The following is a 17,873-nucleotide window of genomic DNA, read 5'->3' on the forward strand; positions in this document are numbered from 1 at the left end:
GATCTATTACGCAAGCATTTGAACATGTGAGCGTTTTGTTAGACGCAAAGAAATATCTGGGCTGATATTGATCTCACCAAGGATCCGTACGATAAAAAATTTTGATTTTAATGGGACGCAAATTTTTAAAAATATTTCCGCTATGTAACTTTTTATGTGAATTTTTGAAAAAAATTTCAAACCAGGGCTCAATTATTGAAAGATACCATTTACAGTAAACCAAGCACGACGAATTTATAGTACGGTTTCAGAGTTACGCTTAGTTTTTATGGCTCCGACCAATTGTTTTCATAACTTCCTGAGTTTTGCTTTCATTTGTTATACTTGTGTAGCCCAATCACAGAGTATCCCCAATCACAGATCCAGTTAGATCTTTGGAAGGTATGAATGAACCTAGACAATTCTTTCAGTTGTTATGTAATGTCTGTTATGACTTTGAATATATTTGTTTTCAGAAAATATCGGTGAATTTTTTCGTCAAAAATAGGACCCAATTTGCTTTTTTAACCAATTTGCTTAAAATTGCGGGAAGTAGACAGCTTAAAACTGCGGCAATATTATATATAATGTCTGTTATGACTTCGAATATATTTGTTTTCAGAAAATATTGGTGAATTTTTTCGTCAAAAATAGGACCCAATTTGCTTTTTTAGCCAATTTGCTTAAAATTGCGGGAAGTAGACAGCTTAAAACTGCGGCAATATTCTCCTTAAGCTTAAAAATAGCTTATTGAATTCTTCCGCATGCTTTAAGAGTTTTCTGAAAACAAAAGTTTTTTGCGAATTTAAACTCGACCATTATACAAATTGAATTTTTTATTTTTGAAGAACTGAAAAACTTTTAAAAAATGATTTACTTTGCAAGCGTTTAAACAATTGAGCGTTTTGTTAGACGCAAAGCAATATCTGATCTAGATCTCAATATGGATCCGTCCAATAAAAAAAATTTTTAGATGTTAATGAGACGCGATATTTTTTTTAAATATTTCCGCTTTGTAAATTTTTATGTAAATTACTGACAAGAACTTCAAATCAGGGCTCAATTATTGAAAAATACTATCTACAATAAACAAGGCCCGACGAGATTATAGTAAGGTTTCAGAGTTAAACTTACTGTTTTTATGGCTCCGACCAATCGTTTTCGTAAAATTTTTATGGACTTCTTGAGTTTTGCTTTCATTTGTTATACTTTGTGCAGCCCAATCACTTAGTGTCCCCAATCAAAGATCCAGTTAGAACTTAAGAAGGTATAGATGAACCTAGACAATTCTTTCAGTTGTTATCTAATGTCTTATGACCTTGAATATATTTGTTTTAAGAAAATAGATGTAAGCTTTTGAACTTTGCCAATATTCTATCTTATTTCTCTCAACTTCGGGCGCAGTCTCAGTAAAAACAAGCAGAAACCAATTGCCTGTGAGTAATAAACTTATGTCGGTAACTGTTTTATATTCAACTAATGGTTTCTTTGTACTACGCGTTTTCATTCTTTTTTAATTTTTGAGCATAATTGAATATTTTAGGAGTTCATTTTGTTTCCTTGTCGAATTATCATTGAAGAAAGGTAAACAAGGGGAAATGCACAGAATTGGAAAAAGGCGTATCTTTCTTATGCTTTTTTGGCTGAGACGGTTATCGCGCAAATTTGTGTGAACCTTTTTTTTGTTTTTGCCTAGGCTTGTCTTTCTTTTTGTTGTACGCAATATACCTGATAACGATAAGTCTCAATTGCTTCCAAAGGACGTATAACTCAACCTTGTTAAAGATTTCAGTTTATAGCTGTTTGTTTAAATGACTTTCAAATAAAGTTTAAAAGATTTTTTTTTTCAACTCTTCTTTTTGCTTTAATTTTCGTCACCATGTAACTCAATCTCACTAACTAGAAGTCTGTTACTTTTTATTGATTTGAACATTTGTTCGCGCTTGGCTACACGTTGTGGCTGATTGCTTCGATCATTTGGATTGCAACATTCCAAGATTCGACAAAAACTAGCCTGTTATTGATGGTTTTGCCTTGGTATTACGTCCATTAAGATCACTTAACTGTTTCGAAGGTCATCGATATAGATAATTTGTTAGTTAAAAAACCAAAAATAAATGCTGCGTTTTTGATAACCAACGAGCAAAAATAGGCCAAATTGTAATTACAGAACTCTCAATGGAAGTGAAATTAGGACTAGCCCCCTTTGGGAGTTTACAAACATTGTCCGTGGTTTTTGGGTGCGTACCTCCGGCAAATTTAATCAGAGTGAAAAATGCTGAATTTTGAAATATTTAGCCAAAATTTGACACAAAATTAAATCAATATATTCAATAACTTTTTGTCTCTGAAAATAAAATCATTAACATTATTGTTAACAACTTTTCATAAATCAGCAAAATTGACGAAATTTTAGGCAAAAATTCCTGAAAATGTGAATAAAAATAGCGCAAATTCGTGTAATATCCACAAAAATTAAAACTGCGATCACTCGCTCTAGAAAACAAAATTCAGAAAAAAATCTTTTTAATTCCATATTCTACGCTGGACGAGCTTTCCAATAATACCACTCACAACTCTCTCCGATGAATAACATATCGATTGGTCAAAATTGACTGAACAAAAAAAACCATTTTAGTAAATAGTTCCCCACTCAAGAGGGGTGGGAACAATAAAAAGAAAATATGATCATGTATAAACAGAACTAAATGTCCCCCGCACGCTTACAAGTTTTTCCGACTCTTCAAATGATATTCGCTTTAAGGTTTGATGGAGAAAAATAAGCCCGAAAAAATAATTCGATTCCGTAGAACTTTTGTTTGGCGGCTTTAACCTGAAGTTAAATAGGTTTTTCAAGCACTAAAAAGATAAATATCAATGAAGTATGTGTCTTTGTAGACGAACTTCATTCTGACGTTTTTGCAGCTCATAGCATGACAAGTGCACAAAGGACAACTTATATTCCTTCATCACTTGCAAATTAAACGGGAGCCACAAAGTGTGAAACGACAGAATAAATTGGACAGAATGACTGCGGTCACAACACATGTTTCATTTCACATCAGGTTTTTATTCAAACTCATTTCAAATGGTGAAAGTATTATAGTGTACATTTTAGGGAAAATACTATGGATTGAAAACGACAGTAAAAGTTAGCTTTAGCACTATCGAAAGCAAATCCTTTCACATGCCAACACAAAAAAAATTAATTCCTCAAACTTTCGATACCATAAAACTGCAAAAATAAAAGATTTCACGTCACTTCAAATTTGGTGCAAAAACCGTAGGACCAAACAGAGCAATATAGTCATAGCGAAGTCATGGAATGCGCCTCTGAAAGTGTGGAATTACGAAAAATACCACATAGATATTTTAATTCAACTTGAACAACGCCATGTCAGCCGAGCAACAAGTGTAGCTATATTGAACAAAGAAAACACCAAACACTTTACACAAACATGTGATATTTGCACTCCTTACTCTCGCAATTTTTACTTCACATTAGAATCTCGCTTTAAAAGTAACTAAAAATAAATTCATATTCTCGTTTTAAAACGAAATCCTGGCCACTATCTATCAATAATCAGTTGTCACACAAAAAACGCTATAATGGAATCAGGTATGTTACAAATTGTCAAAAACCCAACTAAATCTGATCTGTGAGCTATTACCAAAAATTTATCACAAGCCTAATATAAAAATTCGAGTCAAAACTTTCAAGAGTACCTTTTTATAATTGACTGGAACCAAAAAAATTAAAAATCGATTAAGACAACCCATTGTCAATGATTTACCTCACAGTTGTCAATGATTTAATGTTTAGACTCATATACAACACCTCATTTTATGTAGTATTACACTTAAATGTTTAATCTGCAACAAAAAAACCACGTTTAACATTAAGAATCTAACTTTTGGCTTATACTGATTAAATTAGCATTAGCATTAAATTAGCATTAGCATTTTTGGAAAAAAAACTGTTTTTATCTTCAACACAAACTTAAGAAAAATTCAAAGAGAAAACCCACCAAAAGGCAACACTTCTCACGCATGCCTGCTCAGTGGTGAAAGAGATATCAAAATCACTTTAAGCTGGTAACGCTTAGTTCCGTGATGATTAATTGTCCTTCACTTAATTGTCCTTCACTCATTGTGCATCAAAAAGGACCAGATTATTCCGTATAAACCTAAAAACAAACGCTGACTTTTGCTACGCAAGATTCAAATAAACGTCATATCTGGCTCCCTCACTTATACAAACTTTATTTTAAGTATTATGAATTCAGAAATCATCCTCCTTGTTTGTCATTTACAAATCTGAAAATCAAAAATTTCTTCAACAAATAATATGAGACCATCTCGATTTGACAACTTGAAACTCCATTTTACAGAAAGACAAAAAATTATTGGCAAAATCAATTTAAAAACCTAAGCTAATCATAACAACGCATGAAAAAGTCTTACAAATCACATTTCATCTCAAATATTTATCATAGCCAAATACCGCAACCGCAAGAAGAATTAAGTAAACCAATCGTAGGGGGAAATCGATAACCCAGGCAGGTTTTTAGTCAAACAAAATTTAACTTTTTGAATGCGCTTAGTATACAAAAACCAGTGGTACCGTGTTAAAGCAGTGAAATTTCCTTTCATTTGTAAAACCACAAAACAAGTTTTTTCGACTCAAAAGTTGCGGTTTCTATACCGAAAAAAGCATTTACGGTGGAAAATGTACTTTTGCCAAATAAATTCATTAAAAAAGTCACCATTTTCAACGAGCCATGTTTAAAGATTAGTTTTAAGCGTGCGTGGACAATAGTGACAGACAACAAAACTCACAGTAAATTTACATCAAAACTGGAAATATCCATCACAGCTCTCCACGATGCTGACATTTTAGCAAACGTTAAAAACAGACAAGACTTTGTCACTTTTATACACGCTTACCGCAACATGTAATGCAAGAAAACAAAATTGCTAATTGCAGAAAATTTTCTCTAAATAACAATTGGGGCTAAAGAAGACAATAAGCGGTTTTAAAACTATTCAAATCAAGGGTCATAGAAAATCAAGTTTCTGAAGTGGGTCTTAAGTAATTACTAAATAAATTCCAGCAATAACGATTTAGACCAATTGAAGAGTTCTGCGAAGTCCTATATTCTCAAAATCGTGGACAATGGTTACGCTATACTTGGATACGAATGACCAAATCCATGCATTTTTCGTCAGTGGTCTACAGTTAACGATTACACTTTTCACAAAGGCGTAATATTTCCACCGTAATGAGGATTTCGAAAAAAAAAACGCTATCTAAGACCAATACAGCAAAAATTGAAAAACGTCTCTAATCTGAAATTCACAATTTATTCTCTCGTTAGGTGTCCTGCTTTTTCTTCATATAAAAACTTTGCTTGATCTTTAAAATCTGATTAGTTTTGACAAATCACCGGGAAAATAAAGTAAATGACGAACACACCGCTTCATGAGCTGTTAGGTGTTTTCTTGACTTTAGTTTTTACAATCAGTTACAGTTTCTTTCAATCAGCAGTTCTCGTAAAATTTGCTCGTTCTCATAAAAAGACCTAAATCACTCCGATTGAATTGTTCGTCATTCAAACTTTAGGTGACTCTCGAAAAACGATTCATATTCAATAACGTAAATTTGCATTGAAAAAACTAATTTTATAACGTCTTCTTGAAGAAATATATTTAGCAATTTTAAACTTATCTAAAGGCACATTTTTTATAGTATTCTATGGTTGTTTCTACAGATTCATCAAGCTCGTTCCGTATCTGTTAAAAAATACTGTGACAGTCAGCTATAGCTTTGATGAGAATACAGGCTGTCAATTTTTTGAAAAAAGATTTCCAAAAGTTATCAATTCTGCCATGTTTTTTTTTAACTAGCCAAAAAAGGAAATACAATATACAGTAACGTTGTATCATAACTTTTTGCACGGACTTGAGACAAAACATGTGCAAAAGATCGATATTATGATAAGGACGCTCTTAATTTAAATAATAATTTAAGATCGCACAATCATTCAAATGTACAATGGAAACGTCCTATAGAAGAATGTGTACCAGCTTCTTAGATTTTTATCAACCTTTGATGATAATTTTAGAATATCGATCTTCACTGGTCATATCTCGCTATTGTTTTGTCTCTGACAACAAAAGTCATTCCTAAAGTTAAATAAATGCATTGAAATTGCGTACAGAATTTGTGTTATCTTTTGTTGTTATATCCCATAGTTTTTAAAACGATACCCTAAAAATTATCTCCTTTATACATATCTTCAAAATAATACATCTTACTTCTATCATTCTGTTGTTAGCAGCTGAGTCTCCTGAAAAAGAGAAAAATCAAAAACCTGCTTCAGATAAGGTGCCTCAGGCTGTTCATGTACGGTAAAGACTTCTTTCCAAAAGATGAACCTAATTTCTCAGAATTGACAAAAATTCTTGAACCGGTTTGAGAGACTTGGGGGATAATTTCATGTCACACATACTATCAGGAGCGCTATTGTTCACATTAATTGTTAGAACAAACGCCTTGAAGTCTCAATTTTTGCGTCCCAGCTATAGTTTAAAGTCCAGCACCATGCTGATAAATTCAAATCTCATTTTATGTAAACCGAACCTACCAAACATCTTTTGAAGACAAGATTTACAATAACGAGGTGAGGTGGTCAAAGCCCCATACAAACAACTTACTGTCGTAAAATGGCACACAAAATTGACTTTGGCTTGTTGACGCAACGAAACATGTAATAAAATTTGAGAAAAAATGTGGTCACAAAAAGCTTCTTTTAAAAACAAAACAGTACCGCTGAGAGCTACGATGATTTTGTTGAGATAAAAACGCTTGCAGCCTTTGAATCTAATCAATTACCGAAAAAATTGATTCAATTAATTGTATAACACGCAGAGAGCAAAACTTTCATTCTCGGCGAAAAAAATTGTAGCTTCAACTACACAAAAACTCGACTCTATCTCAAAATGTTGACCAACTTTTAAAAACTGCTTGAGTTTCAATCTATTTTGTGAGTTTAACTTCAGATTCTGAGCTTCACAATTCGTCAACCGGGGTTCTGTTTACATTGAAACATGGCCCCATCTCAGCTGTTCCCAGCCAAATTAGTCAGTGCAATATTTGATCACACAGGCAACACTAAAAGTAAATCAGGCGGAAAATTAGCTAAACGATTCAACAGTCCTGTAAAAGATTCGATAGCAAACCAATCACCAATTTCACTGAGTACATTTTCATTATCGCAGCAGAATCAATCTTCAGTCTATTACCAACACCAAAGAGGCTTCGAAAATTATAACCACTTCAAAGTATTGACGAGTCCGAGAAAGAACAGCAATCAAAAGCAGAATAAAAAGAGTGCGCGCAAAATTCAACAGCAAACGGCCAAAAGCGATAATGAGGTTGACGAAGTTGGCTTTGATTTTATCAACCATCGACGACAAACGAGGTTAGCGTTGACAGAAGAGATGACGGTTGCAGAGAGCATTTACAAGTCGCGAGGTCGGAAGCGTGACCACTTGGCACATTACGGCTATCATGGTAAACAAAGTCCGAACCTGAACAGCAGTAATGAAACGTTGGACAGTGCAGGTGAGATATGCTTTGGTTTACATTGTCACTCACAAAAAAAGCAAGCTGTTATCGTTGTCCCGCACACAGATTTTTTTAATTACATCATTTGATCAACTATTCCTCCAAAATTAAAAATTAGGTGGATTCCTATTACGTCCCAAATAAACAGCTTTTGAATATAACTTTTAAACTGATAAGCAAAAACGCTAACTAAATCCAAAACACGAACAAAACCAAACTAGTAAAACCAAAAAGACGAATATTACATAAGCTACACCTGTCTTCAAATGTATACTTGTTAATATTCAATATATAATATTCAATATATCTACATCATCATCATCATCAAAAGGGTGACAGAAATGAAAACGAGAAATATCCTAGAGAAACATTCAGAACTTCGCTTGACCTCGAATTTATCTGAATTTCCTTAACATCAAAGGGTTGAAGCTGAATCCATTTCAGACCATTAATCAAATTTTTTGAGCAATGATAGTCACTGTACGAATACCTTGTCAATTTTTAAGTACAAAAACTGCAAATGATAATCTCACCATTTTAGACAGCATATGGAAAATCAGGAAATTCAAAATTTAGTTGAGTTTAGGATAGTTTGAAGTTAGATAAATAAGTTACCATCTTTTCACCCTCGCGAAGGAAATCTAGCACAGTAAAAACAGCTATATTTGAGTGGGATAAACTGAATAAAACACATCATGGGCTCATCCATCTCTTGCTATTCCCTATACGGAGTCACAATAACTGTCCCATTTTTAAACTGATCCACATGGCCACATCTCACGGCGTCTCTACATGTCTGGAAAAGTCTCTAAAAGTAACGGAGTCTGTCTCTAAAACTTGCAAGCCATTATTAATGAACACGAAACATCGCAATTTCAACTCAAACTCATTGAACATTTTTTAAAAAAATTGTTCACAATTTCAAAAACGGATCCGAATGAATGTTGAGCACAAATATTCATGGTGGCCAATATGTAGAAAAAACGCTATAGTTGTTTACATGTGTAGTGCCAAAGAAGGCAAACATCCGTTAGCATTTTATGGACAGTCCAAACTACCTGTCGAATTGGGGAGTAAATTTAGGGAGTGGCAGGAAGGTAGTGGACTTCAAGATCCCAGTCGGATTCTCCCCAGTGGTGTTGACTCTAGACAAGCCAATCAGCGTCCAACTAGGACTCAGTCTCATCGCATGTGACGATGAGCGACTCACAGGATACTTTCAGGTGACATAAAATATATCTTGACTGTCCCGTCACATAACTCTGCGGAACTGTTTCATTTACCCCAGAGAACGAACTTTCAGTTTTTATTTTTAAAAATGTTTGAACAAACTAATCGCGTATACAACACACATTATTATAAGGGGTAAACTAATAAACTATAGATGTCATATTAGGGAGGAGGGAGGAAACAGTTCCGCCTCTTCCACCCCGCTTTAGTCAAACAATCCTACTTGTACTTCGACTGCGCAAAAATACGTACGACGAATGTGGTTACAAAATATGTTAAGGAGCTATTTGATTCTAAAGAATTTACGAGTGATTTTCCCTCAGATGTATGGAATGGACCTCGAATGGTAAAACCGTTATATAAATATGACATTTGAGGACACGTTCATTTCAAAGCCTCCAAGAAACTAGCAAAATGGGAATAAAAGTAAATCAAAAATGAGAAAGTGTAAAAATGTGAGGAAGTCTGTAAGTTCCAAGTACCAGATGATTACTCTCGAATGACTGGCAGGGGATCGATTACATTGTACCCAGTTTCAACAGCGGGATGGGTGGGTATTGGGTTGCATACACCAATTTAAACTTAAAAAAAGACTAATTTTGCCACACTTCATTTAAAATTTGTACACTGCCACCAATTGAGTGAAGCGGCCTAAAAGTCTGAATGACAGAGCAATACAGATCACGCAAAAAGCCATCCGTGAACAACAGTCGAAATCGCAAATTCGTTTAAGTGAATAATGAATAAGAAATGCGCGATTACATTACACGCATCACACTCCATTCAACCCTAAAACCATAAGAAAACACTTAAATGTCCAAACGTTACAATATTTCAGTAAACAAGAAATTACAGCAAATCAATGAATTTTGAAACCAAAATTTTTATCTCTTAGCAAGTCGACGAAGTGCAACTTATTTTTATACAAAAAGCTTCCACAATTTGAAAATCAATGCATGGTCTTGCGTTCAGATAGTATAAGACAAATATTTCCATTTTAACGATTTTATTAAGAACGCACAACCTTTTGACTGGGGCTCAAGAATGCTCAAAACACTGCCCATTTTCAGTCTTTGTTCAATTACATTAACACCCACTGACAGCTAAAATGCCAACTAAAATTTAAACCAGGCATTTCTCGCATAGTGCCTGTTGTAGATCAATTTTAAACAGTATTCGAGCTTGACATATGGCAGACGGAAATAAAAATCGAAAGCTAATAATAAAAATTAAGAAATGTCCCTCCCCATCAGTATCCTCCCCGAAACTTGAATTTATCCCAGCAGAAGCACCCCTGCATTGACAGACTGAACTCTAATTGAGTCCACTGCCATTTGTTCGAGAACAACTCGTCCGGCGCGGATGGGTTATATTAAAATAACGTGAGCATTGTATCAGTGTTTATTAATGCAAGAGCGCACGCCGCAGTTTATGCAATTTATGATATTAGGCCTTAAAAACAGCTGTTCCGATTGATTTGGTGAGTGTGTTGGGCATAGAATGGAGGACAAGGTGACAATTAATCTGATAGAAATTTGACCTGAGTTTTCGAATTCTGCCTCTAGTTAACTTTTTTCTATTGATTTGCTATCTTTCAACCTGACATTATTAATTGAAGTAATCATTAGCTGGGGATCTTCAAAAACATATGTAGCCATTGAACTCTTAGATTAGTCAAAAACCGACTTATTTCTCCTGATTGTATGCTCCATTTTACTTGAAATATGCCCTCTTATTAACCAAGGCTCCATGCAAAATCGAACGCCCGATCTGCTGCAATTTTCAACAATCGCAACATGTAGTTGAAAGAAAATCTTTTTAATATATTGCAACAAAGGAGCTCAGTAATGTGCATGGTTTGAAAACCATAAGCCATCAGCTGAAATCATTCAATGACTTAATTTACACCTCCGCAGGAAACCATTGAGTCCTTTTACTATCCGGATTGTCATATGACAAAAAGAACAAATACAGGCAAGAACCAGAAAAATTTTGTGAGAAAACAGCGTCGCTGCGTAAAATGTTAGTTCCAGAACGCTTTCTTAAGAACCAGGGGTAAAAATAAGAGCCAGCCGGCATCTGAGTAAAATAAGATCGTGTCGGCAGTGTTTTATGTCTGCACTACCAGTAAATTTGGACAAAATGGCATATTTGGTGGTATTTTTCTTGAAAAATTAAAAAATGCTGAACTAATTCAAAAATTGAGCCAACAATTTATCCAAAAAAAGTTGGTTCAAAGAATTCAATAACTCTTTTTATCTTTAAACGTAAAATCAATGAGACTATCGATTACAGATTTCTCATATTCTTAGCAAAAAATGATCCAAATTTCAGCAAAAAATTACAGAAAAAAAAGAATAATACAGCGGAAGCTAAGCTAACATTCTCAAAATTTTAAACCTTTGTACTCCATGGAAAAAACGTAATTCTCAAAAATCTTTTTAATTTGATATTTTACGATGGACACGCTTTCCAATGAAACAACTCAACTCTGTACGATGAATATATCGATCGAAAATTGGCTGAACAAAAAACCAGTTAAGGGTTGGAACAATAATTCTATCTAGTTGGCTCTAAAAAAAATAAGAGACAAATAAAAACCAAATTATTTTTGAACTCCTACAGCCAAAAAATATTTCAATAGCCTCTTTAAATAGAAACTAGAAGCACTTCACAAGCCTATTACCTCGCTCTAATTAAGTTTTGCAGTGAACAGAATGTCATATTTACCCGATCTGCACAATATTTTTCACTGGAATTACAAACAAGCCGGAGGCGGGTGCCGGTTCAAATTAGTGCTGAACTAATCTGAACATTTGTTTTTTTTTCTCGGTATGGTCAGTACTCAGTCAATGTCCCAATGTACACTGGCTATTATTCAGTTTCGAGTAAAATTTGCTGCTTGAAAAAGAACGTTTAGCTGCGCTATCACGATGATTGCTCTGCATGATGATTATTCAATATCCCGTGTTTGTACAAGTTTGACATTTAATTTGATAAGCATGTCGTAACCACTAAGCACAAAGTTCTCCTATACTACTTAATTAATTACGCAAATAAGTTCTATGCTGCATAAAGACTGTAATTGTTCTTCTCAAGAGTCCCTCCCATTCGGCGCGTAAGTACTGCCCGGCATTTCTACGATACAGTTGGTCTGGGCCAACAATTCTTTTAAAAGACCCATGAAGAGAAACTTAAAATACTCTGTGATGTCATAAAATACTCAGTTTATCTCGCCTTCTTGGAAGATAAAAATATGCATTCAAATGTTATCACCAATGTTTTTCCTTTACCCTTCAAAATTCAATTGAACCATTTTTAGGTTCGCAAATTGTTGGACGCAGGCGCTTGCAAACAAGATGGTAGAGTAGAGATTGGAGATATAGTAGCCATGGTAAACGGGCATCACTTGAAACACTGGCAGCAGATGGATGTGATCAATATGTTGAGACGCCCCCTTGACAGAATATCAATGGTGCTCCTCCGAGAAAAGGACCCCAATCAGTTAGTATGGATAAAGCAAGAAGTGCAATTCAAAAACTTCTGAATATTGACCAACATAAAGTCGAGAAACAGGATTGGTACACGAGATTCAAAGAACATTTTAAGTAAAAACAATGCTGCTAACTGACAACTTATACACAACATTGATATCGGAAGTATAGCTTTCTGCACTCTTCGCATCAATATAATTTCTTTTGTCATTTTGACCTTCGCAAATTGTAGCAGCCGAATACTGAAGTTTGTCGAAGAACGAATAACAGAATAATCGCTACAAAAATATTTTCAGAAGGCTGAACACAAATTATACCCTTCAAGTATCCCCAAAAAGATTGCTGGGTCAAATTTGAATCCACAAAAAGAAAGCAACTCTGATATTCCCATACCTTATCAAATCTGGTCAGATATCCAATAATTTTTTATCATAGGCGACCTCGAGGTCAATACATCCCCAATAACGATGGCATGGTACGTAGCAGGAGCCTGGAAGTCCTGGCTACACCAAGGGTTCCCAGACAACACAGTCCCAACCGGATAGCGGATGAGTTTGTCAGCAGGAGCAACTCCAGGTTGAATCAGGGCAAAGCCCAAGATGAAATCAGGCCACTGGATGCGCCACCAAAGTTACGCGAAGCCACACTTTTGGATGACAGACTTTTGCACAAAACCAGCTCTAGTAAGTCCTCGATAAAAATTGGGATAGAATTTGACTTATGAAATCGCGATAGAATTCTGGTGACATAACGATGCTGTGCTTTCAAAACGAAAAAGTTATTCTCATTTTAACCTGGGTTCGTAAAAACTATTATCAATAAAGTAGTGCTTTGCGTACGAAATGCGAATTCTGGGCGACAGACCCCCCTCATTTTTCAATACTCAATGTTATAAACGCTAATACTTTTTTATATCAGCTTTTGGAAGATACTGTCGTATATTAAAAGTCTCGAACATTAAATTTTATTTAGCACCTTCTTTACCCGACTTGGGCCCCAAAGATCCCAATGATGGGTTATCACGTCCCATTGGTCACGAGTTCCCAGCAAAATCAGCGTCCAATGATAAACTGTTCACAAATGGTCACGTGCTAAGCGATGAGGACAGCGAAGACGAACACGACCACGAAAGTGTGGTTACCTCATTATTGAATAAATACAACCCCAGGAGACCATTCGACCCTACTGCTAAAACGGAGCCGATAATCTATTCGGGAAAACCAGATAAAAAGACTGCAGATAAAATGGAAAAATACAAAGCTAAATCACCCTCTAAGGCACCCGCTATTCTACCCAAGTTGCCAGAGGTTTCACACCCGGACTCTAATCGACACAACACAACTTCAACAGTTCCCAAGATTGGTTAGCCTATATTAAAAATCAATCACTCTTGTATAAACTAAAAATTTGAAAACAGTTTGGAGACAAATGATTCTTTGCTATTGAAATCTCACCTAACCTTTCAATTAAAATTAATCTATTAAGGATAGTTTAAGGTTTGTGGACCGCTGTAACAAAAATGTATTCAAATAGCTGATTATAAAACAGAAAACCAGAGTAAAATCCAGCCTTAGATCTGTCCTTAATTTCATTGACCGGTGATAGTTGAATGTTTTAGAGTTGAGTGATGTAGAGAACTCTGATACGAATCTGTCGCAATACAACATCAATGGCAAAGAGACGCCAAACCACAGCGAGCCAGACAGACAACGCTTCTCAATCACAAACGCGACGGTTCCCGTAGAACATCTTGCCACTTCACCAGTTAACACTGCAGCAAATATGGAGGCTAGATTCATTCCAGAAATTACCGACCACGATGATTTTTTCCACTCTCCTCTTACTAAACAGGCTGCTGTTCAGACCCTTCCAAACCCAGACACAAACCAAAATTTTAACTATCCAGATAAATTTCATCCCTTGAACACGGATAGGGGTTTTGATGAACTTCGAAGCAGCAACCAACCGTCAAACAGTCACATTGCTCCAGTAGAGCTAACACCACTTCCAAGACGCTCCCGTAATCAACTGCAAGGCGAAGGCTCGCTCGACAGAATGAAGTCACCAGACGCAGTCGAAAAAATTGACAAACTTAGTAATGAGCTGAACAAACTATTGCAAGAAACGCACGAGCCTGATACCCAAACGAAAAAGACACGACCCAAATCGGCAACTGAAAGGCTATTTCCCGAAGGTGTAGTCACGCCGCCTAAATCACCTTTTTCATCTCAGACCCCAATAGACATTTCAAGAAGTCGACCATTATCTCAGTCAAGTGAGAATGTACTATCCCCAACTATCAACAGGAAAATGTCAGACCACAACGACCCGTATAAGCACAATTCGGCCGACAATAAACCGGCGCCTGGTGACCTTACCTCAAAATCTCCGCCAATGGGATTTAAGACAACTGCTCAGCCGCCACCGCTAACTATTCCGCAAACACAACGACTTTCAAACGCCTCAGAGTACAATAGTGATCGAGACTCTCAAACCTCAACTCCCGTTAGACCAAAGTCACGGCGCAATTGGTCCACTGAATATGATGGCGATTTTGAAGTTGCTGACGATCTTCTGAAAAGAGTAAAGCAAACTTCCAAGGAATTTGACGTCAACCCGAATGAGCCAATTTATGAGGACTTCAACAACCCCACTATGTTCAGTGATGATTATAATCTAGGAGACTTGAGAAGAGTTGAAAGTCTGAGTCGCAAACCTCCTTCGACCATAGGAGAAGACAGCCGGGATTATATGTCTTTACTCGACGACTCAAAGGTTAACATTGACGATTTCTCATTATCCGCAATCGATGACGAACGAATGCGAAAGTCGTTCCACACAACCCCCGAGGACACGTTGACAGAGGAGAAATTTCCGTTCAAAGGCAACTCACTCTCACTTGAACGAGAACCCTGTCCAGATCCCAGAAGGTTAGAATTGAATTACGGCACCAACATGGTCCAACAATTACAACCTGATGAGATCGCCGAGTTCTATGATCAGATACCCGCAACGACTCTAGCTGTGGCATCCGAACAGAGCTACCCCAATAATGTCATGCACGGTCCAATTACCGATATTAATTCATATCAGCATAACGATATCCCGTTAACAAGAGAGAATAGCAGTCCCAGTTCAAAGAGCAACTTGTCAATAGCTTCAACTAATAAGACGTATGATGTGCTGCCCAGCCCAGAAAAATTTGCAGACAGACGAGCGCCAAACTTCTCAACTACCGGGCACAAATCTGAATATTCAAACCAACCACGATTCGGGATAACTCCAAACTCTTCTGAAGATGACTTGGAAGCCTTTAAAGACTCCTTTCCTGTTCCCCAGAAGCAAACGTTTCAAGTCCCAGAAGAGAATGTTCGGGAAATCACGAGAGGAAAATTACCTGGCTCATTAAGAAACTCTAGCTCGAGACCACCTCAGATACCACGACCTCATGCTCGAAACATTGGCAGCCATCCAAAAGATCCGGAGTCAGAGAAAACCAGTTCTGGTAATATTGAACCTGAGCGACATCCATCTGTTACTCCTACAAATCGTAAAATATCGCCAATCCATGAATTAGAGGAACATGAAACCCCAGACATCAAAGATTCCAAAACAAATATTGTTTCACCAACAACACGTCATACGAGTCCACGGAACACACCCCCTGTCAAGGATTCAAATCCCAGAATGGACCGATATCTGAATGATCCTATTTACAACCCAGGTCGAGGACGTTCACAAGATCCCACTACCTCAGCACCCAAAAACCGTAAAGGTGTAAATGGTCTGAAGCCCAACACCAGCACAATAGAGACAGTTTCTGAGAGCCGTAATTCATTCACAATTCTTTTGGATGAGACCGAAAAAGACGGAGAAATTTCTTATGCCTCAACGCCTACAATTTTGAAGGACTCGACCATCAATGAGTCTAAGCAAGCTGACGATCATACAAAATGGAAACAAAAGCAAATAGTAGACACCAAATCTACACGAAATAGCAAATTACCCAAAAGCTCGCAGTCAGAAGGGAAAAACCCAGTTTCAGTAGTTGAATTAGACTACAGACAACCAGCTGCCGTGAACTTGATATCCTATGACGAATGGAAATCAAAATTTGCACAGGAAGTTGATCCAACTGATAAAATAAGGAAACCTATGAAAACCAGGAGAAATCCAAGGGGTGTCGGCCACAAAAACAAGCCTCCCAGTTTGCGTGAAAAGAAACGAAGACAGAACATTGAACGAACACCGCCAGAAAAATTGAACCACGAAGTTTTGCAAGAGCGTCTGTCAAAAAATGAATCTGTTGAACCCAAGTCACATATTAGACAGCAATCTCCTAGTAAAATTCCTGTTGCAATAAATGAAGCCCGGTTAAATAAGCAAAATGAGCAAACACAAAAACATAGAAAGCTAAATCCAGAAAAACCAAGCCGTCCAAAACGTGTTGAAATAGCACGCCCGGAAACATCCCGATCCAAATCTGCAGAAAAAATGAAGGATTTAACTCCTGATAAAGGTCTAACCAGACCACAGCAATCTTCGAAACTCGCATTATCCGCCAGCACCTCAAAGAGTCCACCAGGAAATCGAGGCGATTCACGGCCCAGAGATAGGTCAAAAGATGAAAAAATGGGATTCAACGCCGCGCTTGATAGTTTCCGCAGCCCAAGTCGCAAAAGCAGTCCTTCTCCTCGCAATTCTCCCCGAGTAACTCCTCAGAACTCATTCGAACAAAACAGCAGAACTTCGAACCCAAGATACATCCCTCCTCCAGTTAGAACACCTATGAAAAAGTCACCCGCTCATAGAGATAGCAAAACAGCGCCTGAAAAGAAACCGGTAATTGTGAGCAAATTGCCCAGCAATTTTAAGCTTAGTCAGAACGATTTTAAAGCAAAAAGGAATTTCTTTGAGATTTCAGCACAGCTTGCGAAGAAACCATCGGGTGCTGATAGCTCAGCTGCAAAACCCAAACCAGCCTCTAAACCGGTTATTAAGATAGACGACCAAAGTCACAAAGCAGCAACTTGGATTTGATAGTAAAACTTCACAAAGTGCAGTATAATATAATTTATTGCTGTTTGCTTCCATATTTTTCAGTTACCTTTTGATGGCAATTGAGATTAAGTCAATTTTCAAATCTCTGCCATCTTTTAGCAGTTAGACAGACGACTATTCAAGATTTTGAGCGTGATTGCTCGATGGTGGCTCAGACAGCGTGGAGGTGGGCTAAGCTCAATCTACGGTTTTTGACAGAAAGAAAGCATAGTAGAAAAAAGAAGGCCCGGTAGTGTGCGTTCGGAAATAATGTTCAGGCCTCGCTTAGACTCATTCTTGGCTCAATTGTCAATCAAATAACGCAGAGATAGGCAACTTTTGTCAAAAAACGATTAGTTCATTTGTATTACGAAAATCGATTGTAATATGAAAATTGAGGGATTCCCACTAAGGACCGACGTGTCTACCATTGAGATTTAATACAATGAGGTTAAATTCGTTATTTCACTAGATTGTACAAAAATTGAACCGAGCAAAAC

The 17,873-nt window shown here is 36.7% G+C and overlaps 1 protein-coding gene across 1 annotated transcript; it reads left to right on the forward strand.

Annotated features, from left to right (window-relative positions):
• The first annotated feature begins 3,178 nt into the window (after positions 1-3,178).
• Positions 3,179-17,480, forward strand: LOC142336341 (uncharacterized). The gene is made up of 7 exons (XM_075385100.1): positions 3,179-3,598; positions 7,042-7,606; positions 8,693-8,832; positions 12,162-12,343; positions 12,769-13,016; positions 13,306-13,695; positions 13,952-17,480. Exons 2-7 carry the CDS (start codon positions 7,090-7,092, stop codon positions 17,371-17,373), a joined length of 4,899 nt encoding a protein of 1,632 aa, XP_075241215.1. The 5' UTR covers positions 3,179-3,598; positions 7,042-7,089; the 3' UTR covers positions 17,374-17,480.
• Positions 17,481-17,873: the final 393 nt, after the last annotated feature.

Source organism: Convolutriloba macropyga, chromosome 3 (genome assembly GCF_964194025.1).
Source record: "Convolutriloba macropyga chromosome 3, txConMacr16.3, whole genome shotgun sequence".
Lineage (NCBI taxonomy): Eukaryota > Metazoa > Xenacoelomorpha > Acoela > Convolutidae > Convolutriloba > Convolutriloba macropyga.

What these genes read in the sequence shown, in the direction of transcription:
- LOC142336341 (XM_075385100.1), top strand. Translation starts at nt 7,090, where the DNA reads ATGGCCCCATCTCAGCTGTTCCCAGCCAAATTAGTCAGTGCAATATTT. An exon ending in TGAAACGTTGGACAGTGCAG is followed by an intron (nt 7,607 to 8,692) that starts GTGAGATATGCT and finishes GAGTAAATTTAG; the next exon opens with GGAGTGGCAGGAAGGTAGTG. An exon ending in GACTCACAGGATACTTTCAG is followed by an intron (nt 8,833 to 12,161) that starts GTGACATAAAAT and finishes AACCATTTTTAG; the next exon opens with GTTCGCAAATTGTTGGACGC.